Raw genomic sequence first — 27903 nt, 5'->3', positions numbered from 1 at the left:
ATTTTATAAATTATTATTTATTTTTCTTCATTAGTAACCTTCGAATTTATCATCCGCTTAGAATCTAGTTGGATATTTAGCAAAGTTATCATTTCTAAATTAATATAATCGATTAGTTCATCTGTTATGTGGATCGCATTATTCATAGAATATTCATTACAATCTGAAGTTAGCTATCAAAATTGCCTTCCGTTGAAACTAGATTACTCAAATAAATTTTATCCAGAAATTTACGTAAAAGATACCTCTTCTCTTCTTTAAATAATTTCTGTTATCTCTCTTTTTCTTTTTTTATTTTACTCGGAACATTTTCTTTTTCAAAGGTAAAATTTATTAAGGTTATCTTTCTTGTAATAATTTTTTTCTTATGAAAAATTAATTGTTTGTCCAAAAGAAAAATGGCAAGTTTAAAAAGAAATATCTCCCTCATGAAAATGGTCAAAAATGGATGAAGAATAGTAAATTTACCAACAATAAAAAAACAATTTATGATATTCTTCTTCTAACCCTTATCCGATCCCCATGGTGCATAGGGCACTGCATCTTATTGATGCAGTATTATCTTGATCGTTGCCTCAGGGACCAGTCCAGGGTCATAATATTAATTTACGATAAGCCCTAAATATTTCAATGTTACAATATAAATAAAACTTTTAATTGGTTCCCCGGAAAAAAATCTTATTTTGATGTGTTGTTTTTGTCCGCCTCCGTAGTGTAATGTTCAGCATGCTCGGCTACCGTTCTGGAGGTCCCGGGTTCGATTCCCAGGGGGGTTTAATAAATATAAGTGATTTATTCACTCAAATATTTATTCAATATTACACTGGACTGATACCTGAAGTGGAGGGCTGATCACCTTTCCTTCATGTGTAATCGATCGAGATAACACTGCGTTTATATGAAGCAGCGCCCTATGCACCATTGGGGTGCGGTAAGGGTTTTATTATGTTTTTCTTCCAGACAAGTACATAAAATGATTTTTTTCTGAAGAAATGTGTATTTATTTCAGGAAACCTTAAGTAATCCTAAAAAATATCCTGGCGTATTGTGTCAATGAGTGGTTACGGAGAGGCAACCTTTATAAACCATATCATTTTTGTATGCCCATAAATAAGTATTGGATATTTATAACATGTATTCATTTTTTGGAATAAGTTTATAAATAATAGTAGATATGTCAGTCAGATGATGGTCGACTTTTTAACTATTTTTTTCTTCTTATTTTCCAGGATTGGGTTGAATAATATGATGCCGCACTGATACCTCATGACAGGATTGTTCTCCATCATTTAATTAAATAAAAACACGTGTGATATTTATGTTAATAGATTTTAATCATTAATGCATGGGTATAAAATACTTAGATATTACAAAATTGTTCTGTTTTCTGTACATTTTATTAAATATTTAATTGCTATATTTGTATAAAAAATTGGGAAAAATCTATTATGAATTACCTCTGTTGGCACCAGTTTTAGACACTAATATTTATTGTGCTTGTATTTTACTTGGCTCTCAAGTTGTGACGTAATATATTATTATTATAGTAAGTATATAGGCTCTAAAAGCCATTTTATAGAATTTAGAAGGCCTAAAAGGTAGTACATTGTGTGAAAGGTAGTCAAATGCATAGTACTGACCATATAGGAAACCAATTTTTATTATTATATAACCATACAATTCTCATATATTGCTTTTACAAACCACGAGATTTAGTATTGTAGAATAAATTAAAAGAATGCATTTTCTGTAATATAATTTGTGCATAAATGAAGAGCCAATACATGATAATTTGACTAATGCTAATAAAATAAGTTAATTTAAAAACAAGTCTTTTTATTTTACAATAAATAAAATAATTTTATAAAGGGTTGAGTTATACATAATAAGTATATTTTAAAAAACTCAGCGCTTCCGGATTTAAACATATTTGTGCTGAGTTGCCCGAGTTGTAGATCCAATAATAGGTGTATGTAATTAATTACAAAACATTTTTGTTTGTTGGAACTAAATATACATAATGAAATATTAATTTACAAAAGTATGGTCAGAATAAGGAAAATGTCCCGACAGAAACGTTAAAATTATTTATTGTATATAAAATGCAATTGCTATTAAACACATTTGAATATGCGAGATATATCTAAGTGACGAATCACCTCATCTTACTTTATAATGGATCTATCCATTGGATGGAAATATCCCGATTCAGTCACACACAAGAAAAATAAATGTCTGCTATAGAAGGCGCAGTGTGACAAAACTATTTTGTGGATCTCAACATGAAACTCGTTACGATAGCCGTCTTCAAATAGCACAACAACAAGAAGAAACTTACAGGATCATATATGTATATTATAATTAAATAATACATATGTATTACAAAATAATCTAGTCTTAAAAAATACAACGTACATACTATGAACAAACTCAGCTTGAAGTTTATAATAGAAATGTTAAATTGATAATTTTAAAATCCCTTACAACTCAACCCCCTATAATATAATTAATAACAATAATTTTAATCACATTTCAAACAGTCCATGAAAGAAAATTCCAATAAAGCTATTCACAAGAAAAATAAAATACACAAATCAAATAAATACTATTAAAAAAAAAGATATATCAAAATACGATATCTTTAATCGTAGCTTCCAAATGGTTTATAAAATTAGGTAAAAGCCACAATCTTTGAATGCATAAATAAGTTATCAAAGTAAGACAGTAAAAACAAAGAAAACTGAGGGTTTTATCATAACTATTTGACTTTGAAACAAAAGGGTTTTGTTCAGTTATTGGTATGAAGCATAGGAAAAGTTGTGTACTTTCATTCAAAGTAGTCTATTTTATTTGTAAAAAAAATATATAAAAAATCATCCAGATTTTTCTGGAATATCAAACCAATTACAATAAAACATTTTATTATAAATAAAATTTGCTTTAAAATAAATAAAAATCATTGATTATTGAGCAATACATAATTTCCCTTATCTTGCATAAATGAAATGTTTTTTGTTGTTACTGCTGTCAAAAATTTGAAGAGATGATAGTCTGTTAAGGTCATGTTGCCTGTGGAAGCCTCGGAAGACAGAATTATTCAGGGGGCCTCTTGTGTTGCCCCCATCCGTGGAAGCACTTGGTGAACCTCTTGGATTCCTTGTTCTTCAATGTCAAGAAGAGTTTCCGAGGCCTGTCGGGTTGCTTCACTCGAAGATGTTGAATGTAAACCTGTCCAGATAGACGATATATAATAAAAGTAGTAAAAATATAGCAAAAGCATTTTTTTTAAACGCCATATTATGGTTGTGGTTAAAACTAATTATACAATTTATTAACATTACCCTGTGATACATAGATATCTTTATTAATTAATCAATCACCCTATTTAATATTTTAGCCTAATGATTTAATTTATAATTTGTATAAAACAATATATTGGTCCGCTTCCGTGGCGTAATTCAGGGGGGGTTCAAATAAATATAAGTGATTTTTTCACTCCAATATTAATTCAATATTACCCTGGACTGGTACCTGAAGCAGAGGGCTGATCACCTTTCTTACATGTGTTAACGATTAAGATAACACTGCGTTTACATGATGCAGTGCCCTATGCACCATCGGGTGCGGATGAGGGTTTAAATTAATGAAATTAATATAAAACTATTAACCATCACACCAAAGGGGTAGGCAGAGAGTATAGAAAGTCACACCAATCTGTCTTTGCAAACAATCTTTGCCTCTTCCATTCATGCATCTCCTCATACATACCCACCGGTTATTTTAACTTTTGACCTAACAATGCCTTCAAAGTATGTATTTGAAATACTTGATCATGCCAAGTTTTCCTCTGCTTACCAGCCACACTCGCCTCATAAATTTATTTTACTATTTTTATACAACCATTGAATAGGAACTATTACATTTTATAATGAGAAAATAAGATGAATTATTTTTTTCTAAAACAATTTAAAAGTTTTTGTTTACCTGAGCCGATTTATAGGCGAGTTTTATTTCCACCTCGCTACACTTGGCGCCGAGCCACAAGAAAACGTGCTCGCCATTGTCTAGTATCATGATGTCGTCATCTGCCAAGTCATCCTGTCATGAAAAGAATTCACCATTGAATATAAAAATATACATTGGAATTGTGTTTCTTAAACTAGCAGACGGTGGTTGCTATTAATAAATCAAATAACTCATTGATTGTTTATGGCACTGTTGCCTTCCCATTGATGAATAGATTTTACTTTAAACGTATAATAGTAGATTTCAATTTAAAGGTATAATAATCTGTGATTCAAAACGGTGCCTTGTTGATGTTAATTTAAATTTTGTACAATAGAGTTGCCGTAATTTCTCGAGATTCTGTTGAAAACATTTTCACAAAAAATCTATAATTTTTTCAATTTCAATTTCGATTTTCAATTTATTTATTTATAGATAATATACACATTACAAACTTGAATTTAAATTGTATACATTAACAAAAATAGAAAATAAGCAAGAATACTATTGCTAAAGGTGTAGAAGAATCCAACTTCGGAAAACTCCTTCAGACACATGGAACAGATCAATATCCAATGAGATATTGTTTAACATAGCGGTAGCTCTTCCTACAGGCATAACCATCCGCAGGTTGATCCCGTGTAGAGAAATGTGAAACAATCTATGTCGACGCTGTCTTAGGTACAATTTTTTTGCAATTATATATTATTTACTCTATTATACAGGATTATTCACTGTATGGATGGTATCAATAAACATATATGGGCAGAATGGTGAACGTTACACATGTGTATAAAGTGGTCACTAAGCCAGCGAAATGCCAGGTCGTAAGACCCGGAATGCTCAGACTTACATCATTTTGTTGTATGAAAATGATAAACGCTTTGCCTCAGTTGAGACACCTATAATATATATTTTTAAAAAGTCAGTTTGAAGAAATCATTTATTTCAAGGGGGAAAAGGGAATTCATGCATATCTATTTTGAGAATCTCAGAAATTTTTACAACCTCAATTTTCAGTAAGTCAGAAGATTTTTAAGGACATGGATACATATCACTGTTATTAACATTGATGTCCATCAGGACAAATATAGAGGGATGCAGACAAATTACACTTCTATGTAATACGAATAAAATGGTGACAGCCATTTACAAACCTGACAGAAGTCAGAGCACTTCTCCGACACCGTGAAGTAGCCCTTCTCATTGGAACATCTGAACAGGCGAGTATAATTCATGAAGTCTGCGTCAGTATCGTATGGTTTTTTGCCGCCAATTCCAACCCAGAAGAAGTTCTCCGGTTCTGAACCCTCACTTACCAGCTGCAAGAGAAAATAAAAACTATCGTCGTCACAAATCCATACAAGTACACCAAATACAATCTGTCGGTCATCAGTGTTATTCAATTTCAAATTACCTGAAGGCTGACCCATGGGCTGTTGAACATTTCTTCCGCTATCTGCTCTGTTAAACGCGCTTCCTCCGGGTCGCTCTTGGATCCTACCCACACATATACGCTTCCGGAATCAGAGCCATCATCCGTCTCAAAGGGTACATTGAGAATATAACTGGAAATAAACAATACAAAACATTTAGAAATCTTTCAAAATTTTACTTTGTGTTTTATTATTTACATGAATATTTCTTTACAGTACAGTGGAACCTCTTATAATGAGCACCTCTTATAAAGAGTAATTCGCAATTTGAGGATTTTTTTTTTGAAAAATTGCTCCCTTAACAAGCGAAATTTCGCATGACGAATTACAGAGAAAGGGCAAGTCCCTTATTTATTTTGGCATTTAATTTGTAGAACTCCATTTTAATGTAAGAATTAATTTTTAAATCAAACACAGATTTTTTGAGTCTACCAAGTTGTATTTTATTAACAAAAACAATTGTTTCGCCTAGTTATGGCATTTTTAAACGAACATTCGTTTGAAAATGCCATAGCTAGGCGAAAAAATTGTCACAATATTAATTTTTGATGTGCTTTTGTTAATAAAATACAACTTGGTAGACTCAAAAATCTATGTTTGATTTAAAAATTAATACATAAAAGGCCAGTCCCTTTTTCACGACATTCACTTGTGACCCAGGATTTCCGCTTAAAGAGTAATATTATGAACGTAGCGTATGATACGTAGCGTAAGATTATGAACGTAGCGTTAAAGAGTAAGATTATGAACGTAACAAAGAGTAAGATTAGGATTTCCGCTTAAAGAGTAAGATCTGGAACGAATTATGCTCGTTATGAGAGGTTCCACTGTACTATTTTTGTAGGCCTAACCGACCCGTTATTAAAAACAGAAATCAAGATGTGTTAGAGTAGACCTGAACCCAGAATTGTGTCTTCAACACTACGGCTGTCCAAACTTAAAACACAGTAAGGGACATTTTTTTTGGATTTTTGGACTAAGTAGAATCTACTTAGTCCAAAAATGCAAAAAAAACCTACTACAAAAAAATGTCCCTTACTGTGTTTTGAGTTTGGACAGCCGACTAATCATGGGAACACAACCCGAGTAACGCAATATTTTGTGACATTACGCAATATATTGATCAAAAAGCAGTAGTAAAATATTTTTATTACCAAAAGGCACTATTCAGAAGGCTGGCGTCAGGTTTTATTTGTACCAGTCTAGTACAAAGCGGACTTCCATTAGACCTCATGTGATATAATTCCACTGGAGACTTACCGTTCACCTTAAAAAATAACATTTTCATCATAAAGTACAAGTATGTATGTGTAAGTAAAAATACCTCATTATTCTTGGGGTCATTTGAAGCCTTACCTTTTTACTGACTTTGCGTTTGCCTTCTTTAATGACAAACTTTCTGTTGAAGTGCGACATGAACTTCACATTTTCTTGCTGCTGGTGAGTTCTTACTACTTCTAAATTGTGACACAACGATTTAAACTTCTTTTCAAGCCTGGAAATAAAATAAAAGTAAAAAATAAGATCTGAAATACATATACATATATTTTTTTTAATGTTTTCGCAGATACTTTGTGGCACATTTTATAAACTTTATAAAATAAAACAACTTTGTTTTAACCACTTTTTATTGGTACGCTTTGTCTAACCGGTTTCGACAAGAACCTTGTCATTTTCAGGGTTTATGTACTAATTCTAAAACATTGAAATACTCATAGTTAGGTTATAATTAATTTCCCTTCCCTTACGATACCAAAAACTTCCACGCACTCCGTACACCATATGAAAATATAATTTAAAAAATGACTAAATGTTGCTTTTATTGAGCATTGCGCAGCGAATATGTCAACTCCGGATGACGTAACGTAACGTGACTTGTGAGCTACAAATGGAATCATCCAAAAACAATATAAATCCAAAAACAGTATTGTTTTATTTTATAAAGTATTATTATTTTTGTTTAAATTGTATGAAAATGTAAGATTTGAGGTATGTTTGCGAGAATCTCACAAACCCGAGCGGTATTTTAGAAATGACGAGGTGAGAATATTGTGTTTATCAGCTGCTGGTGCTTAGACGAGAATACGAGCTATTGAACCTAACCATGAAAGGCAAAATAGAAGGTCAATGAAGTGTGGACAGAAGGCAGATCTCCTGGCTACGGAATATAAGATTGAACGGGGATCAGAACCGTCGAGGCGCTGTTTAGAGCTGCCCAAGACAAGGACAGTTACTCTCAAGCGATAGTCGACGTCAGGGAGACCTGACACGACACGCACAGAAGACAGAAGCTGCGGATAAAGATTTGAAAAAAATATATTGTACTGACCCAGCGAGTGTTTTTGCCTACAATTTTCACTCATGAATTACATGAAATTATAGTAACTTTAAACATAAAGAGTAAATCCACTCACGAGTAGGCATAGGCTATGAAACTTATAAAGTTGAAGCCTGAGTAGGGACATGATAAGCGGTGTTGCATAAGCCGTAGCTAGATTTCAGAGTCACTTGGACATTAGGTAATTCAAAAAAAAAATATTGTACTGACCCAAAGGTGAATGTCAACCATCCCATATTGCCAGCGTGCCTTCCTTGCCAGAAGTACACGACCCACTGTATGGAGTCTTCCTCCACCACATCTTGGTGACTCCCCTCCGACTCCCTCCGGTTTCCTCTTTCCACCACCTCTCCTTCGGCCTCCAAGTCCTCCGTCTAAAATTATATCATAATGATTAAAGAAAACACTTGTTTTTATACCAACTTGAGTTTTATTAAAGAACACTAGTTTTAGAAGCTAAACTTCCATCATTCAGGTCTGAATAAAAACTTTTTATTCAGACCAGAATGATGGAAGTTTAGCTTCTGAAACTAGTAGTCTTTAATAAAACTCAAGTGGTATAAAAACAAGTGTTTTCTTTAATCATTGTAACATGTCTTACCACAAAGTTAATGCCGAAACAATTAATAAAATATATCATAATGTAAAAAAAAACTTTTTACAAGGAAGCAGTATTTTGTTTTGAATATTGAAAGCATTAACTTTGTGGATCATATTGATATATTATTTTGAGAAATAATAAGACTTTGTGTTTTGATCCACTCACATTTTTATTAACCAACTAGTTTCGGCAACAACCTGTTGCCCTCTTCAGGGTTTAATTTATGACGTCATAAAATAAACCCTGAAGAGGGCAACAGGTTGTTGCCGAAACTAGTTGGTTAATAAAAATGTCTTTTTATTTCTCAAAATAATAAAGCAGTATTTTTTTTTCATTTCATAATTGAGTGCTACAAAATAATATGTTAACACATTGTTTGCGGGAAACGATTAAAAGCGTTTTAGAGAGTGGGAGACGCTTATAAGTGTTCCATTTGCTTACTTTTGAGAGAGCACGAGAAACGCCAAAAAATACTGTACAGATCGCAACTGGGTTTGTGGTTACTTGTGATCAGTATACGACCCTAATTAGGGTCGGGGTTGATGAAAAAACTGCCCGACAACAATGTGTTAACCAGTTGCCAGTTTATCCCAAGCGTGACTCTGGCGAGTTTGTGTTGCATTGATGAGTCCGAGTGTTGCCCGGGCAAATCGTATTTCAACTTGGTGGTATTGATGTGCCCGAGCCAAAGATATTTTTGTATTTGTTTTTACTGACTAACCCGAGCACTGTTCGGGTAGTCCCGTTTCATGTTGTTTGGTGATGATTTCCTGCACTGACGAATTTTCTCGCTAAAATTTGACTGTTAAGTGGTTAATATAGGTTTTTTAGACTTAAATTTTGTAATATCGTAGTCGTCCAGGAGAAAGTGACCAACTAACGAAATGTCAATAGTTCAGGAGGGCCATTTATGTCACTTTTGTTTGGCAAGAAAATAAACATCAATGTAGTTTGTCATTTTTAACAAGTCAATATATTATACCTCCAAGTTTAAAATCGCTTTGGGATTTTTTCAGGGCAATATTAAGCTAGTAAGATATCAAATAGTCAATTCTCCTCACCACTTCTCCTTCACTTTCTCCTGTACCAATATCTCTTCCTGTACCGATCACCGGTCACTTTCTCCTGTACCAATATCTCCTCCTGTACCGATATCTTATATCAAATAGTCAATGATCACGTTTTTGTAAACAAATGCACTTGGTCACTTTCTCCTGTACGACTACGATATGTAGTTATTTTTTTAAAATGCATATATGCTGGTTAAATATCATTGATAAACCGTTTAGAGATGTTGATAGCTAACGCATTATAACATTATAAACTTACCTCGGGCACAATGTATCGGCAGAGGAAGACGTAGCAGTCGGCGCTGTGGAAGATGCCCATCTCCTCGTCGGGCAGGCGCACGAAGCGGCGCCCCTCCAGCACGAAGGCCTCCATGGCCTCCAGGTCCTCGGCCCACTCCTCGGCCAGCGCGCGCGCCTCCTGCCCGCCCACGCCCGCCTGCCGCGGCGTGAACAGCGCGCTCAGATCCGCCCTGGGTGCAAACACACATTTTTATTTTTATTTTTTTTTATTATTTTGTATTTCACAATATAATATAAATACAATTACAAAAAAATATATAATGTAAATACAAAAAAATATCCCATAAAGGCATGAGAATTATTTATATGTTTTGGAATTAAGTATATGTAAATAATTTTCTACTAACCAACCATCTTTAGAGGGCAGCCCTTAATGATGCATTCACATAATGTCTGTACATATGTATATGGTGGAGGAATAAGAAATTCCCTTCCCTTCTAACCCTTATCCGCACCCAATGGTGCATAGGGCACTGCATCGTATAGAAGCAGTGTTATTTAGATCATTAAATACACGAAGGAAAGGTGATCAGCCTTCCGCTTCAGGTACCAGTTCAGGGTCATATTAAATAAATATTAGACTGAAAAATCAGTAATATTTATTTTGACCCTCTTGGGAATCGAACCCGGGACCTCCGGCATGGTAGCCTAGAGCACTAACCACTTCACTATGAAGGTGAACGTAAGAATTTAGACAATACTAACTTGGTATCTTGTTTCTTGGCCCACACAGTGAGGTCTGCTCCGGTACGAGCTACAGATTCCGCTGTGCGAGTGAAGTCCACGGCAATGACTTCATCCCACCCTTGGAAGTAACTCTTGAACACCTAGACATAAAACATTAAACACTCTATAATATTTTTTTTACGACTCCATGCTTCGCTTCCATGCATTCGCTTTCATTCATTGCGAGGTCATTTTCCATACATAAATTCTTGACACTATTGGCTGCAAATCCTCCACGCTGCTCGCTAGCAGTACCGCGTCACCCTGCATTCACCCTTCTCTTAATATCTTTTATCCGCTTTTCCTTTAAGTAAGAGTATACCTGATGCTCTGTTCCTTCTTGCAATCGAGTGACCAATGCATGTCCTGGTCTATCAATCATATTGAATAGCTCTTGCGATAACTTGACAGCCGCCGCCCGTACAAGGCGTGTGGATTTCTTCCCAAACCTATGAATAAAATATGATTGAATTACAGTAGAATCCCTGGAAATCAGAAGCAATTGGGGCTGTGGCCTGTTCGGATTAGGAAAAGTAGGGATTAGCCGAGAAATTTATAATACAGTACATACATAGTACATACGTTCCACTACAGTAATTACATTGTACTATATGATGATGTAAAGTATATGTACATTATTTGCTTTTTTTTTTGACATCTCATCAAACATGAAAAAAATATCTATTGGTGAGATGAAAAGCTTATTTTTATCTCACCAATAGATGTCTCTAGTGGTAATTCAAGAACAATGTTTCAAAATTGGTTCATATATGTATATATAACTTCCAAGAAATTGAGTAATGTGGTTGTCAATAATGGGTAGAATTGGTGAATGTTACACGTGTGTAAAGTGATCACTTAAACCAGCCTATGACGGTCGTCAGCCCCGTAAATGCCCAGACTTCCATATTCTTCTTCATCTTTGATGAGATGTCAAAAAATAATATGAAAATAACTCCTGTGATTGGAGATAATCCAGATTTTGTGAACAAGTATTTGGACACACACTCAAAATGTTGTACATTATTTGCAACTTTTTACATTTCAATCTAATATGTATTACAGTACATGAGTAACAATACAGGTACACTACTGTGTACTATTTAACTTCTTAATAATTTAAAAACAAAATTAGGTTATATTTAATAATTTTATGTAATAAATATAAATGTGTTCTTGAGTCTTTGCATATTTAAAAAAAAGTTTTCCTAAAAATTTTGTTTGGATTTCACGGGATTTCGGATTCCCAGGGTTCTACTATATTTCAGAGCTCTGGATTTCCTGTAATTCTTTGATATGTTGAGAAGTGAGTTGAAAAACTATATCCCTTACTGGTCCAATGTCGAATCTCATTCGACATCGATTTTTTCTTCTTAGGTCCCATGTCGGATGTTATTTGACATTTTTTTTATCATTAGTATTATTTATTTAAATTCCAAGCTTTCATTTTTATCACTCGTATCTATTACAACAATATGTGGAGCAGAGGATAAAAGATTATTTTTCCTATTGGAATGTAACACTACCTAGATTTTTTTTTTTAATTTTGGGGGGCCGGAAAGGGATATCCCTTTCAGTACAAATGATGTTATTTGCTAAGGGACTACCGTGGACTTCAATTATTTATTGATATGTTCACAATGTTATGTTTTGCTCGGCAGATTGCAGTAGGGGATTAGGTGAAATCATGATATGCTCACCAGACAAAGACATCGAGGTAGCAGTCTAGAATGTAAACATTTCTATTTGTTAAGAGCGTGTGAAGAAGTTTAGTTCCCGCCGGTGTTTCTACTTGCGGCAGTTCCAAGTAGCCCATTCCCAGTTCCACTCTGTATAGCCGGGGAGATCGCCAAGAGAAGTCATCCGGAACATGTTCCTAAGAGCAAAAATATTTATTTATTTAAGAATGAAGAATGATTAAAATACTCTATATGTATTATATTGTGTTTACATATGCTATATTTAAAATGGTTTATTACGGAAAATAATTTTAGTTTAATCTTCAAACTCTTATCTAGTCCTAATGATGCATAAGGTTTCGTATTGGATCCATAGAGTATTAAATCGATAATCAACATATTATGACGTTGTCGGCGGGAACGGCATTTGCCGTTTTTCGCGGACTGTCGGTCAACTGCGGGACATGGCAAATGCCGTTTTTGTCGACTATCGGTTATCGGCGGGAAACGGCAATATACGGGTTTGTTATCAGTGTGAAATAAAACGCCTTGAAGGGTAATCTGCTACCTGGGTGCTAGGCGACAGTGTGTTGACGTTATTTGAGATGCCTTGTCCGGATTGGCTAGTGTGTCGTTTGTAAAGGCATCGCCAGAAATCTAGAGTTTTTATGCGATCTCAATCTTCCGTTTAGTTTGAGTCATTTCACGTATTGGACTATTTTTCATACCGCTCGCACTGTTTTGTTTACTGTTTGGTATTTTATTATATGAATATATTAGCATTGTATAGGGAATGATACCTTGGAGGGGAAGACTATTTTTTAGAGTTTACAATGCTTCTAAAATTGTGAAATACGGAATACTTAATTAAAAATTGAGTCTATTGTTCGAAACGCCCGACTACAATGTGTTAATATTGTAAGTTAAAAAATAAACTTTTGCTTCTAATAATAAATTAATATTTTACTTGAACTTTGATGTGTTACTTGAGCCCAGTACAAAAAAAGTATTTAAATCTGTATTTGGTCTACAATAATGAACGTATAAGTGTCACCTGTCAGGGAAACAATGAATCATGTCGATACGTTCATTATTATAGACCAAATATAGATCTAAATATTTTTTTGTACTGGGCTCAAGTAAGACATCAAAGTTCCAGTAGCCCCGTTCTACGGTATATCAAATGCATCTCTTTTGCCGCTCACGCCCTCTTTACTGAGAATGGTCAATATGAAGTAGTAAAACTTTTATTTTACCAGTAGTGGTTCGTGTTGTTTTCCCAGATCGTTACCGATGGCCTTCCAAAACTCGGGACTCTCCGAGTCTTGCATTTCAGAATGTATTTCAGCGCGGTTCTTCCTCTCATTCTTGTTGATTTTCTCAGCAAACAACCTGGTTTTGGATTTCAGTGTATTCTTCGATGTTTTACCAAACCTGCAAATAAAATTCACTTTGAATGAATTGTTGAACAACGGGTGAGGGGTTTATATGAAGCATTTGAATATTTATATGAATCATATAAATATTATATAAAGCATGTTTATTCAGCATACTAACCAGAGGAATAAGTTGAGTCCCATATCGAGAAGGAATACATATCTCGGGTCTAAAGAGGAGAGATTGACTGGAACGGGCTCTAAGTGTATGGTGGATCCACTGGCATGGACTCTGTATAATCTCGTAGCATAGTACTGGAAATAAAAATAAATGATAACTAAAAAATGTTCTTATTTGAAATGTGACTGATCTACCTATTTCTGGTTTGTCCTGAAAAATGTTACTATCATCAAATAATTATTTTGTAACTAAATATTACTATGTGTCATGTCTAATTTTTCCAAAAAAGGTGGACAGACATATTGTATACAACCAAACTGACAGCCTCGACTCATACCAAACGTGATTCCAATAATTGATTGAAAAATACAAATATTTTTTTTTTTTAAATATAGCCTACACCGTGTATGTATATTTTATACCAATTGTATCATGGCATAAATATTTTTAAAACTCAACTACATAGTATTAATTTAGAAATATTTGTAATCGTAAAATAGTTTTGAACATATGTTAAACTTGACACATACAACCTTCATTCTAAAATTCTTCAAAAGTCTAAAAATCTGTTATATATATCCGGTAAAAGATATTCCGAATTTCCTTCATTATCACAGCATTCCATATTCTTTTCCATGCCCACAGCTTATATGTCTTTATAGGATACAAGCCACCACCCATAAAATGTGTTTGAATGTTGAATTCAATAAAATTTTACAAAATTATTAACTGATTTGGCAGTCACCTCGCGCTAAAATCTATCTATGTTTAATACATATATGTTTTACATGGTAAATACCATTATGTATTTCTTGTTTCTTAAGATTTTTGCATTTCGCATTATTTTATAGTGTTTGAAATGCGGAATGCATCGACGCACATGTCACAATATATTTTAAGAAATAGTGGTATTTACCAAGTAAAAATCAAATTAAACAAAAATAAAAGACTTGGGAGAGAATCCATATACTCCACATGGAGTGAGACATGAAATATATGGATAGCTATAGGAGCAATAACCAACACACAGATGTTTTGACCAACAAGAAGCTCATGCTACGAATGCCCAATTGTCACCACGTGTGATTGCGCGCTTAACCACTTATAATTTACAGTATAATTTTGGTGAAAAAATTCATCGTTGCAAGAAATCATCAACAAACAACTCGAAACAAGACTACCCGAACACTGCTCGTGTTAGTCAATAAAAACAAATACATAAATACATTTGGCTCGGGCAAATCAATACCACCAATGCAACACAAACTCATCAATACAACACAAACTCATCAATGCAACACAAACTCATCAATGCAACACAAACTCATCAATGCAACACAAACTCATCTATGCAACACAAACTCATCAATGCAACACAAACTCATCAATGCAACACAATCTCCTTTCCCGAGTCACGCTCGGGATAAACTGACGACTAGTTAATGCCCTATGTGAAGTAGGTCTCACCGTGTCCTCGATGGTGAAGAAGCCGCTGGGCGTCCTCCCGCCCTGGATGTAGGTGATGCCGGCCGGGAAGAGCTGCAGGAAGTCCTCCGACTCGTCCCCCTGCTCCTGGCGGATTGTGCGCCCCCCGGCCCCCAGGTAGTTGCGCAGGTGCACGGCGTGGATGGCCGAACACGCCTTCTTATCCAGCTGCCCGGTCAAACAGATATTATCAATCAACCTCTTATTTACAAACTAATTAGAAATGACAACATTTTGAGTGCGTTCAAATACTTGTTCTTACTCGTTTGGACACACTCAAAATGTTGTGAATAAGATAACTGGTCAAAGTATTCTTCTAACCCTCATCTGCACCCAATGGTGCATAGGGCACTACATCGTATTGACCCAGTGTTATCATGATCGTTATTTACATGGAGGCAAGGTGATCACTCCTGCGCTTCAGGGACCGGTCCAGGGTAATATTAAATAAATATTAGAGTGTAAAATCACTAATATTTATTTTCAACCCTCCTTGGGAATCGAATTTGGGACCTCAGGCACGGTAGCTAAAGACGCTAACCATCACACCACAGAGGTATGCAAAGTATAAGCTGCATAAAAATATAAAAAATTCAGGCGTCTCCCAGTATGTAAAATAATCCGGGTTAGGATCTTGCATACATCTAAATAAAAGGGATCTTTGCTAAATAGGAATATTAAATCGTCATTTAAAATGTTTTGGCATAGAAAAATAGCTCACCGTAGCCCTTTCCCCGATCCAGAAGTGAATTTCCCAAGTCAAGGAGCCTTGCTCGTCCAAAGAAGTCTTCAGCACGATGTAGCAGTCGCCTTCGTAGAACTTGCCGTGGGCCACTTCATCAATCAGGTTGGGGAGGAAATTTTCAATCTCCCATATGGATATTCCCGGGATTTGTCCCGCGTCCTCGTCGAAGAACTCTGAATAGTCCAACGGGGGCTTCTCCAGCGCCTCGTCCCAGCGCTTCGGTCTGAAAACATCATTTTGGCTCAGCAACAAGTGGAAAGTCCCGAGTTCAATGCCCAGGTAACCCTTTGCAGGGTTATTATTACTTACTTACTTACTTATAACCTTTATCCGCACCCAATGGTGCATAGGACACTGCATCGAATTGACACAGTGTTATCTTAATCATTACTTACATGAAGGCAAGGTGATCACTCTTGTGCCTCAGGAACCAGTCCAGGGTAATATTAAATAAATATTACAGTGTAAAATCACTCATATTTATTTTCACCCCCACCTGGGAATCGAACCCGGGACCTCCAGCACGGTAGCTAAACACGCTGACCATTACACCACGGAGGCGGAAAATTATTACATATTACTATTAAAAATTAATGAGTCTGCCTTCGTGGTGTAATGGTCAGAGTGTTTAGCTACCGTGCTGGAGGTCTCAGGCTCGATTCCCAGGGGGGGTGACAATAAATATTAGTGATTTTACACTCTAATATTTATATTGATATTACTCTGGACTGGTCCCTGAAGCGCAGGAGTGATCACCTTGCCTTCATATAATTAACGATCACGATAAAATTGCGTCAATACGATGCAGTGCCCTATGCACCATTGGGTGCGGATAAGGGTTATAGAGACATATTAGACCACTAATTGAGTTTTATTTTACTAAAATAGTTTGGCAAACTACAGATGTTTTCATCAACAGGCGATCACAAAAACGAACGATAAAAAAATCTTTTTTTTTTGTCGAGAAGGTAGCATTGAATAGATTTTGAAAAATTTCAAATTGAGAAGGTAATTTTGAGATAATCCAGATGTTGTAGATCAAAAAATCATTGAAATATTGGCAGAAGTGGGTGTGGTAATAACTAGACAGGGGGGGGGGTGGTTAAGGGGTGGGACTTGGTTCAGTGGAAACATAGACAATAATGGTGAGGCATATTATTGACACATTTCACATGGGTGTTTTTTTTAAGCCTGCAGACCGCTGGTGACAAGATTTGATAATTATGTACATATACTTAAGACCTTAACAAAGAGATTGGTACATAATATTTATATAAAAACATTAAATATGTCAAAAATCTTCAATTTTCAGCTGTGCATGTTTTCGGAATGCCCAGAAAATGTACTGTATCCCAGCAAAAGAGGCATTTTTAAACTTAATATTTACCCGCTACGGGGCAGAAAGTGTTGTTTTTGCATTTTGAAGAAAATGTAATGTTTAATTATTTTTTTAAATATACTAAATATTTTTCAAATGGAGAAAAAACATTCAGGTTTTACCTAAAAAGATCTGTTGCACAGTAAAAAGTTCAGTAAGTGGGTTGATATTTATTTTTAATACATTGTATTATATTTTTAAACTTTAAAAACGTTCTCCTGAAAAATCAAGTTTTTTGATTTATGACGTTCTTGAAAGGAGTGAGCGATATCTTCTTATCTGACCTTGAAATGAGGCCACCGCAGAAAGTAAAAATACCTTTCCCGTCCTTAAGCATCAATCGACCGAACGAGTAGAAATACCTTTCCCGTCCATAGTGTGTTAATGTTTTATCAGTATTTAACTTGATATATATTTCTAAATTGTTCATGACTTGCCCTTTACAGGCTAATTCAAACAGTGATTCTTGAAAATAGCCGAGATATCGAGAGAGTTAGGGTGTAGGGTGTAGTCTCACATGCTTGGTTATAGCTACTGAAATACTCACTTAAGTGATTGAGCTTTCAATTCCTGCGGCGGGGGGAGATGAGGAGCATCTTGCATCCCCTTGAGGATCTTGGCTTGGTCCTGGTCCGCGGCCGCTCCTTCTGCCTGCCTTCCGCCCCTGCGGAGACGAAGCTTGCGGGCAACTACATCCTTGCTAGAATCTGAACCAATATTATATAATTAATTATTAATGTAAGTTATTTAAGCTGACAAACTTTGTATTCTGTTTTAAAGAAATTTAGTACAAAGGAAGATTGATGAGCTATTTAAATATCAGCAGGTGCGACGTAAAGAATCAACAATCCATAACTTCAAATCTTGACACATTGTTTGCGGGAAACGCTTAAAAGCGTCTTTTACATACTGTTAATAGAGAGCAGGAGACGCTTATAAGCATTCTATTTGCTTACTTTTGGTAGAGTGCGAGAGACGCCAAAAAAGATTGTACAGATTGGAATTGAGTTTACAGTTACTGTGATTAGTATACGACTCTACTTAGTATACTAATTAGGGTCAGGGTTGATGAAAAACTGCCCGACAACAATGTTTTAAGAGGTATTACAAAAACTCAACGATAAATGATAAGGAATGTTTATTACCAAACAAAATATGAAAACAAAAATAAATAAGAATATTTTGAAAATACAAATTATTTGTTGATTGTTTATTATCAACAAGTGTACCGTAGAACGGGGCTTGAACTTTGATGTGTTACTTGAGCCCAGTACAAAAAAGAGATTTAAAACTGTATTTGGTCTACAATAATGAACGTATCGTGACAATAAGTGTCACCTGTCAGGGAAACAATGAATCATGTCGATACATTTATTATTGTAGACTAAATACAGATCTAATTTTTTTTTTTTTACTGGGCTCAAGTAACACATCAAAGTTCAAGTAACCCTGTTCTACAGTAAATATATAGTATGTATTAATAATACAAAAAGATATAACTAAAATTATGCTAACTTGTGCTTGTTGCAAACAGAATTAAGAGCATACTTTTGTTTACCTTAATTAAGGTATGCAACTATTTTAATATAGTTACCCCATTACCCTTTAAATATTTTTATTGAATCTGGATTGGTCTTCTAAAATGTTGTCATTTAGATTTTTAAATTGACAGACTTAAAAATCTAACTGGCATTGTCGTAAACACCAACTTGAATTTGAAATTCAAGCTATAGATTGTATGGTTTAGTTTTTTTTTAAATTTTGTTTTACATGTAACTTTACAGAAAAATTAAATTAGCAAAATAAGATAAATAGACAGGTGCGGTGGCGTAATTGGGTAGACGCTCGACTGCGAATCTGGCATCGAGGGTTTGATTCCTGCCCATTGCAAAATAAATTCAAGAAAGATTTATTTTCAATTGGCCTGGGTGTTTGTGATGAATTTTTTACATTCACCTTTCCTATCCTTACTATCCTACTTGCAGATAAGCAGCTAAAAATAGAGGCTTTGTGGGTTATTCCATATAAAAAAGGGTTACATCACCTTTTGCTTAGATTGTTCATTGAAGAGACAGATTTAAACTCCTTTTTCTTGTAGTACATGCTTGCTAACTTTTTACTATTTCATCTTTTTTGTTTTTAAGTTTTTAATTTTATTTAAAAAAAAAAATAATAATAATTTTTGTTTTCTGATAGTCAAGTATTTTTTGTGTTTTATATTAACACTATTATTCTAGTTCTACTTATAAAACCTATACCCTTATACCCTTTACTATGGCTAAATTATATTGTATACCCACACACAGGCCGTGCCTTTGTGAGATCTTTTTTTGTATTTATATTTATATTTTATTCATATTTTTTTGTATTTGAATTTATGTCATGTAATGCAAAAGAATTTAAAATAAAGAAAAAAAAATCACACAATTTATTTATTTGCTACAATTTGTTTATATTGAACATTAATTTGTTACACAAGCAATTACACAAATGACTCAAGAGTCAGTGTACTAATATATTGATGTCTGGAGGTTGTATTTGAGAGGGCAATGCGTAAACAATTGATAAATAAACAAAAATGACTCACGAGTAGCTTGAACCGGTGGCGGCACAATAGCTCCGGCCAGCCTGAGCTGGTTCTGCAGAGAGAAGTCGATATTGTAGAACTCCACTCCGGATCCCTTCTGCACCTCCTGCGGCTTGGGCGGCATCAGCAGGTCGGGATTCTCGCGCAGGTCCAGCAGCTCCAGGTCGGTGAGCAGGTGCACGGCGTCCGGCAGCGTGATCAGGCGGTTGCAGCTCAGGTTCAGGCGCTTCAGGGACCCGCACCTGGGACACACTACGCTCGTGAGGTGCTCTCTCCCGGGGGACAGGTGGATCTTCAGCAGGGAGCAGAAGGCCTTCAGCGCCGCCAACGGCCATTCCCAGATTAACCGCTTCAGAGCGTCCAACATACTCCGACGCAAGCCAAAAATTATGCCTAGGGATGGTTTCTGACAACTTTTCTCACCGAAACGAACATCTTAAATCTCATACATATCACATTTTTATCACTTCATTCATTAGGAAAACGTCACTCGCGAAAGAACTGCGCAACCCTTTAGATTTCATGCTTAAAACAACATCACTTGCCAAAAAAACACACTGCAATTTGCAGTATTATGTGTTATTACATAGGTAATAACACATAATACCATTCAAGAAATATATAAATGTATTTATTGATTTGGCGTTTAATTTGTAGAACTCCATTTTAATTTATGTATTACATGTTAAATCGAACATCAATGTTTGATTTAACATTTAATACATAAATGTACATATTTATATTTGATGAACCAAAAAAGACCTTTGCATTTTTATAAAAAAATAAACCCTCTAGATTAAGCGTTCACACTTCTTTTATTTCTCATCAGTAGAAACATGTTTTACAGATTAGCAGTGCGCACAACAGACCGTATCACCATACTGAGGTGTTTGCAGCAGATGAGTTAAAAAACAAAACAATGTCACGCTTAGCCGAACGCAGTTTCTCACAAATGGAATGTGAAATTATTACACATTATTGCACATTGAATGGCATCTCCGTGTAATTTATGCAAAACGCATGTGGTGCTAGTGATGTTTGCACTTTAATTACACACTACTAACATGGCAGGAAATCTTATAAGAATCTGATAACAAACATATTCTGGCCGCTAATTTCATTAATTGATTTGGTGGTAACTTTGATGGAGGTTTTATCCTGTTTTTATAATTAATTCTCCTTCTTCTTCTTCTTTTTCTAGATCATAAGGATCTTTTTGTGCCTCCGCTTGTAGCTCTTGGGATGTTGACTCCCAGCTGTCTTTCCACCTTTTTGGAGGTCTGCCTGGGGGTCTGCGTCCTTCAGGGATTCCTTGAAGGGCGATACGTGGAAGTCTGTCATCTGACATTCTGTTTACATGATCATTTCAGTATCGCCTTCGTTGTCGTCTCCACCTCACTATATCCTCCGTCTTACACATACTCCATAATTAATTCCAACTACTTAATGTTGGTAATAAATTGGTGTGTACATATTTTCCCCTCTGTGTAGTGGCCAGCATGTTTGGCTACGATGCTGATGTTCCAGGTTTCGATTCCCAGGGGAAATGAAATATAAGTGATTTTTCATTCTAATATTTATTTGATATTATAATGCACTGGCGTCCAAAGCGCAGGGCTGATTGCCTTTCCCTTGTGTATTTAACGATCAAGATAACACTACAAAACCTCGATGTAACGGACCTATATTTAACGAACTTTGGATATAGCGGACAAAAATCTGTTCAATAAATACTATACGCATTTACGTAATTTTAGAGAGTTGATTATAAAAAAAACAGCAAACTTCAAAAGTGCAAACAAACTTGTTTCCTTTTCCAAAGTAGAATTACTGAAAGCAAGCAGGTCGATATCAAACAGCAACGTCATTTACGATGAGTGACCAAAGACAATAAATAGAATTTTGTATTATTTATTTATGTCTAAATACAATGATCATATTTTCAAAAAAAAATTGATTTCTTTTAAACCTATTTTCATACAACGGACTTACGGTTTTAATGGACACCCCCTCTCTCAAAATTAGTCCGTTATATAGAGGTTTTACTGTACTTAATGCAGTGCCATTACATACAGATAGGGGTTAGAAGAACAATTATAAAAAGTTAGCAAAATATTTATTTTTATTTTTACCTGCATAATCCTTCGGGAATCATTTCCAAATGATTGTTAGCGGCGGAAAACACTTCTAGACATCCTAATTTGCCGATTCCAGAAGGTATTCCTTCAAAGTCCAGCATATTGTCATTCACATATAATCTCCTGAGCAGTTGGAGTTTACACAAAGATGTTGGAAGAGCTGTCAGCTTGTTTCGAGACAGATTCAAAGTCTCTAATTTTTGCCACATGTCGATAGCTACAAGAATCATACAAAAATAATCTGAAATATACATATATGTATATACCATATCTGGATATTTAACACATTTCGGACGGGTGTTTTTTACGCCTGCAGACTGCTGGCGACAGGATTTGATAATTATGTACATATTTTTACGACCTTAACAAAGAGATTGGTACATAATATTCATATAAAAACATTAAATATGTAATCCCTTCTTTTCTGACTTTGAAATGAGGCCGGCGCAGAAGGTAAAATACCCTTCCTGTCCTTAAGCAAAAATCGACCAAACGGGTAGAAATACCTTTTCCGTCCTTAGAGTGTTAATGTTGCAATAATGTAATTATGTAATAATAATGTAAAAATGTTTTTCCTACCAGTTGATACTTCCGTGATTTCATTTTCACTCAAATTTAACCTTTTGAGGTTACACAGTAGATAAAGAGCATCCGGAATTTTTGGTAGAGAGTTTTGTGACAAATCCAGTTCTGCCAAATTGGACAAGGATTCCAGCGAGGATGGAACATTGGCTAAAGTCCTCTGTGTATTTCTCATGTGTAAACTTTCCAAATTTAGAAGAGAAGGCAACTGTCTGTAATGAACATAATTAAAAATAAAATCATAGTGCAGCAGGACCTCTACAATCCGAACCCCCGCTAATCCTAACACCTCTGTAATCCGAATGCCTACTCATCCCTCCCGCACTTCTTGCCTGACCAAGTGGATATTCCTGTACCAAAAAGGTGCTTTGATGTAAATTGCCGGACAAAGCTTTTTACCTATCATTAAATAAATTTTTAAATCATTCATCATATCATTATCATTCTTTAAAAAAAAGAAAAAATACATTTAAAATTTCACAAAACATATTTGTTTTAATTGATAAACATACCCTACAGATTCTCTGATCTGCGATCCGAACACTCCACTAGTCCAGACAGTGGGTAAATTTTCGCCGTTTGATTATAGAGGTCCTACTGTATATGGAAATTATTTTTAAAAAGCTAAGCTAGCAAAAAACAAATGTTCCCCGCCTTTAAAAAAAGAAAACAGTTTCACTTTATGCTGATGAATGCTTGTGATTATGTTTGTGATAAATATCAGTAAATGATTAGCTAGAATTTAACATAAATAAATGAAATTAGCATAACACAAAATGGCATGCATTGGAACACATTTAAGTGCTAATTTTTCATGTGATACAATGATTGATGATGGTAATTAATTAAGTCAAAACTTATGATTGCTACGTAGTTAATGGTCTTTGCAACCATCCACTATTTGATTTATTGAAAAACATTTTTTTTTCTTCTAAATCTTACTTGAACAAAGTGAATGGTGCACTAAAATCAGTTTTAGCAAATAAAAATCTATCAGCGGAAGCTAAACTGGCAGTACACAATGGAGTTCTGGTTCCGACCCTTATGTATGGAAGTGAAGCATGGAGTTGGCAAAAGAAGGATGAAAGCAGACTGAATGCAGTCGAAATGCGATCCCTCAGACGAATGTGTGGCAAAACGATGTTTGATAGATGTTCGAATGATGAAATAAGGAAAGAATGTAAGGCTGAGATAAGCATTATCGATAAAATTAAGAAAGGTGTGTTGAGATGGTTTGGACATGTGGAGCGTATGAGTGAAGAAAGAACGGTTAAACAAATTTATGAGGCGAATGTAGTTGGAAAAAGAAGCAGAGGACGACCGAGGAAAACTTGGCACAATCAGGTATGTCAAATACTTGAAAGCGGCCGGGTCAGGAGTCGTAATAATCGTCGGGTATGTATGAGGAGATGCATGAATGTAGAAGAGGCAAAGAATGTTTGCAAAGACAGAGTGGTGTGGCGTTCGATTCTCTCTGCCTACCCCTGCGAGGAAGCGGCGTGATGGTTAGTTAGTTAGTTAGTTTAATCTTACTTCTATTTGTTGTATATTGTAGAGTATTGAAAAGTTCGTGTAGCAAGACACAAGCGGCAATGGGCAGGACATGTTGCAAGATAAGACTACACAAGATGGGCACTTAAAATTTTAAGATGAAGGTCAAAAAAGGCCTCAATAAAGATGGCCCAAAGAAATAGCTGCCGTAGGAGGTAAAAACTGGCTGCAAACAGTAACAAACCAAATAAAAATGGAAGGATACGGAAAGCCTATATCCAGCAGCGGAGGAGACAAGGCTATAGAAGAAGAAGAAGAAGAAGTATAGTGCTTAGCATGTTTGGCTATCTTGTAGGTCACGGGTTCGATTACCAGGAGGGTGAAAATAAACAAAGAAGATTATTTTACTTTTAGACAAGTCCCTGAAACCCAAAACTGATAACCTTGCTTTCATAAGATAACCAACTAACCATCATGCCGATTCCCCCCAGGGGTAGGCAGAGAGAATAGAATGCCACACCACTCTGTCTTTGCAAAAATCCTCCGCCACATCCACATTTATGCATCTACTCATACATACCAGCCAATTATTCCGACTCTTGACCTGAACACTTTCATTTGAAATGCTTGATCCAAGTTTTCCTCGCTCGTCATGACCCATTGCGACACAAAGCCGGCAAATCGCCGGCCTAGGTCAATTTGTCGTTGACTCACAAAGGTGGCGATTCGCCGGTTTGTCTTCAAAGTGATTTTTTAATATCAAAACTTAATGATAAAAACTTTATTCATAAAAATGACAGTATATTTTTTTTACATTAACCTGTTAACCGGGCGGTCCGCTGTCCAATTACGCAACTTGTAACGGGCGCGAATACTGATTCACTCCGTGTCTTAAATTCATGTCGAGACATGTATGGATGACTAATACCTTTGTTGTTTGAAAAATATATGTCTTCAGGGCGCAACATATCGCTCACTCCTTTCAAGAACGTCATAAATCAAAAATCGTCAATTTTCAGTTGTGGATGTTTTCGGAATGCCCAGAAAATGTACTATATCCCAGCAAAAGAGGCATATTTTTAACTTAATATTTACCCGCTACAGGGCAGAAAATGTTGTTTTTGCATTTTGAAGAAAATGTATTGTTTAATTATTTTTATAAATAAATTAAATATTTTTCAAATGTAGAAAAAACCTTCAGGTTTTACCTAAAAAGATCTGTTGCACAGTAAAAAGTTTAATAAGTAGCTTGATATTTATTTTTAATACATTGTGTTATATTTTTAAACTTTAAAATCGTTCTCCTGAAAAATCGATTATTTTGATTTATGACGTTCTTGAAAGGAGTGAGCGATATATTTCAAGGACGTATTCATATGTCCTACCCGTACCCGATATTGTTTACGTTTGACGTATTTATGCGTCCAGCCCGGTTAACAGGTTAAATCTGAATGACAATAACTTTATTCATAAATATGTATTAATAATAAATTTTTGTTTTACCATTTTAATCAGGAATTTCTCAGCATTTGCTCATTGCTGGGAGGAAACCAAGTAAAACTCCTCAGAAGAAGACGGTACTGTTGATTGTCATCTGCAGACCTTCCGTTCCACTAGAAGAGGGTTCGGCATTTTGTGTCCTAGCTTGGTTTTTGTTACCAATGTCCTTCACTATTTTTATCATGTATAATACCACCTCTCGTGACAGTTCCTTATGAACTATCACAGCTAAGAAAAAAGCTTACTTGATTTTGTGTTTCATGCACTATTGGAAATATGAATTATTACAAACCTTAGTTGAAACAGGCCAAGAGGGTTGTTGTTCAATATCAGGGTCTGTAAATTGGCGAGGCGACGCGTCTGCGGAGGCAGGGTCTCCAGTTCGTTGTTAGATAAGTCGAGAAATAGCAGATCAGTCAACTGGATAAAGAGGGTTGGAGGAATACAATCTATCCTGAAATACAAACATGTCCACTGATAAAAAAAAAGTAGAGTGAGGGATTTGTGCATTTTTTATTATTTGTAAATAGACTAGAATAATTTAGGTTTTGCATTTATCCCACTATGATTTTTGAGGATGAGGTCACACAGAACTTAGAATGCTACATAAGGCAAGGCATATATTTTTATTATAATAATAACAAAATTATACTATTTTATTTATAATTTTATAGTTAATAATTCATTAATAATGAAGAGGTCACACAGAACTAAGAATGCTACTTAAAGCATGGCATATATTTTGGTTAAAATAATAACAAAATTATTATTTTGTATTTATAATTTTGTCCGCTTTCGTAGTGTAATGGTCAGCACGCTCAGCTATTGTTCTGGAGGTCCCGGGTTCGATTCCCAGGGGGTTCAAATAAATATAAGTGATTCTTTCACTCTAATATTTATTCAATATTACCCTGGACTTTAATACTGACAACAGTACCTGAAGCGGAGGGCTGATCACCTTTCCTTTGTGTGTTAACGATCAAGATTACACTGTGTTTATATAATGCAGTGCCCTATGCACCATTGGGTTTCGGATAAACGTTTGATTGAATTTAAATTTATGATTTTATAATTAATAATCAATTTATAATTAAAAGGTCACACAGAACTTAGAATGCTACTAAGTTAATTGAATTAATATTGCTAGTTGAATTTATTTATCATTTGTAGAGATAAATAAGCAGTGTTTTATTTTAAATATTTTTCCCCAACAAAAACAGGTTATCATGAACCTAAAGGTGGAGACTGACCGGAGCATTTCGTCGTAACATAATGTCGTAACATCACTCGCAGCGAGCATCCGAAACAATGGATGGAGCGCTCGGCTCGCTGTACTGACTGCCTGAATGCTCGCATCGTAACGTGTTACGTTACGACGATATGCTCCAGTCAGTCTCCACCCTAATGTAATAGATAATGAAAGAACCATCATTACTAAATTGGGTTCCCCGAAAAATAAAATATATATATAAATAACTTACGAATTATGGCTCAAGTTAAGTACTAATAAAGATTTAGCTTTGTCCAGTCCTTCCGGAATATCCTTGAGCCGGTTGTGAGAAAGGTCGAGAGTAGTCAGCTCTTCCAACTTAAAGAGGTCAGCGGGCAAACCTGAACTCTTCACTTTATTGTGTCGTATATTTAAAGATCTCAAACAGTGTAAATCCGTTATCTCTCCATACAACTTCTCCAAGTTGTTTCTCTTTAATGACAAATTTTCCTGCGAAAATAAAGTTTTATGATAAATATCAGAGGATTCGACATTAGATTCATGTCAATAGATCCCATTTAATTATATTAATTCTACTTACCAACTTTACCAATTTGCCCATTTGTTCTGGTATCTCGCACAAATTGGTTTTGTCCAATTTTAGCCACTGAACGCCTGTCATAAGGCGCATAGCATTGGGAAATTTCCCATCCTAAAATATGGAAATATCATGTATTTACTGCCATCGAAACAGTTCATTTACTATCGACTAAGTATCCAATCAAGATATTCAAGTATTTACATTGTTATTTTGCTTTTAACGGCTAACAAGAGTCAACCAAATCGTAAATTAAACAATTCTGTTTACAAAATGAGATGGGAATGACATCGGCCACATGACATTTAGATAAGAGTGGCAGGTGGGAAAGAAAAATATTTTTTAAACAATTCCTTAACACACCGTGTTGAAATCCGATAATATTTGAAGGTATCAACTTACGCTAAAATCATTATTTGTAAAATCTACACCCCGGACAAAAGGCAACACGCCCGTGTTCGCCATGTTTCAAATTCC

The 27903-nt window shown here is 35.2% G+C and overlaps 2 protein-coding genes across 3 annotated transcripts in view; one reads left to right on the top strand and one right to left on the bottom strand.

Annotated features, from left to right (window-relative positions):
- Positions 1–3018, top strand: part of LOC148306317 (essential MCU regulator, mitochondrial-like) — a 3545-nt gene extending 527 nt beyond the window's left edge. Inside the window, exon 2 of the mRNA XM_088265249.1 lies at positions 1230–3018. The gene's annotated coding sequence lies outside the window, so the exon portion shown is untranslated. The remainder of the gene's footprint in view (positions 1–1229) is intronic.
- On the bottom strand, positions 1316–27903 carry fliI (FLII actin remodeling protein). Of its 2 annotated transcripts, XM_088265246.1 has the most exons (23): positions 27829–27903; positions 27430–27540; positions 27100–27338; positions 25911–26072; positions 22625–22839; positions 22040–22262; positions 19908–20149; positions 17868–18027; positions 15919–16165; positions 15180–15365; positions 13713–13846; positions 13412–13589; positions 12177–12352; positions 10799–10925; positions 10456–10577; positions 9710–9920; positions 7990–8153; positions 6798–6936; positions 6596–6708; positions 5423–5573; positions 5163–5327; positions 3985–4098; positions 1316–3228 (listed from the first exon to the last, which is right to left on the bottom strand). In XM_088265246.1, the coding sequence occupies exons 1-23, from the start codon at positions 27889–27891 to the stop codon at positions 3094–3096; spliced, it is 3777 nt and encodes a 1258-aa protein (XP_088121372.1). In that variant the 5' UTR covers positions 27892–27903; the 3' UTR covers positions 1316–3093. The 2 variants fall into 2 exon arrangements, with proteins under 2 accessions (XP_088121372.1, XP_088121373.1); XM_088265247.1 differs by lacking the exons at positions 25911–26072; positions 27100–27338; positions 27430–27540; positions 27829–27903 and adding an exon at positions 25622–25769.

The sequence above is a fragment of the Brachycentrus maculatus genome, unplaced genomic scaffold (assembly GCF_059751285.1).
Source record: "Brachycentrus maculatus isolate JH-2025_06_01 unplaced genomic scaffold, ASM5975128v1 h1tg000244l, whole genome shotgun sequence".
In the NCBI taxonomy this organism is placed as follows: domain Eukaryota; kingdom Metazoa; phylum Arthropoda; class Insecta; order Trichoptera; family Brachycentridae; genus Brachycentrus; species Brachycentrus maculatus.
The sequence above is the reverse complement of the archived record's forward strand: the minus strand, read 5'-3'. Positions and strand labels throughout refer to the sequence as shown.

What these genes read in the sequence shown, in the direction of transcription:
- fliI (XM_088265246.1), bottom strand. Translation starts at nt 27,891, where the DNA reads ATGGCGAACACGGGCGTGTTGCCTTTTGTCCGGGGTGTAGATTTTACA. An exon ending in ATTCCCGAAGGATTATGCAG is followed by an intron (nt 20,150 to 22,039) that starts GTAAAAATAAAA and finishes AGTGTGTCCCAG; the next exon opens with GTGCGGGTCCCTGAAGCGCC. An exon ending in CTTCTGAATAGTGCCTTTTG is followed by an intron (nt 5,574 to 6,595) that starts GTAATAAAAATA and finishes GTTTATTTCCAG; the next exon opens with TTATATTCTCAATGTACCCT.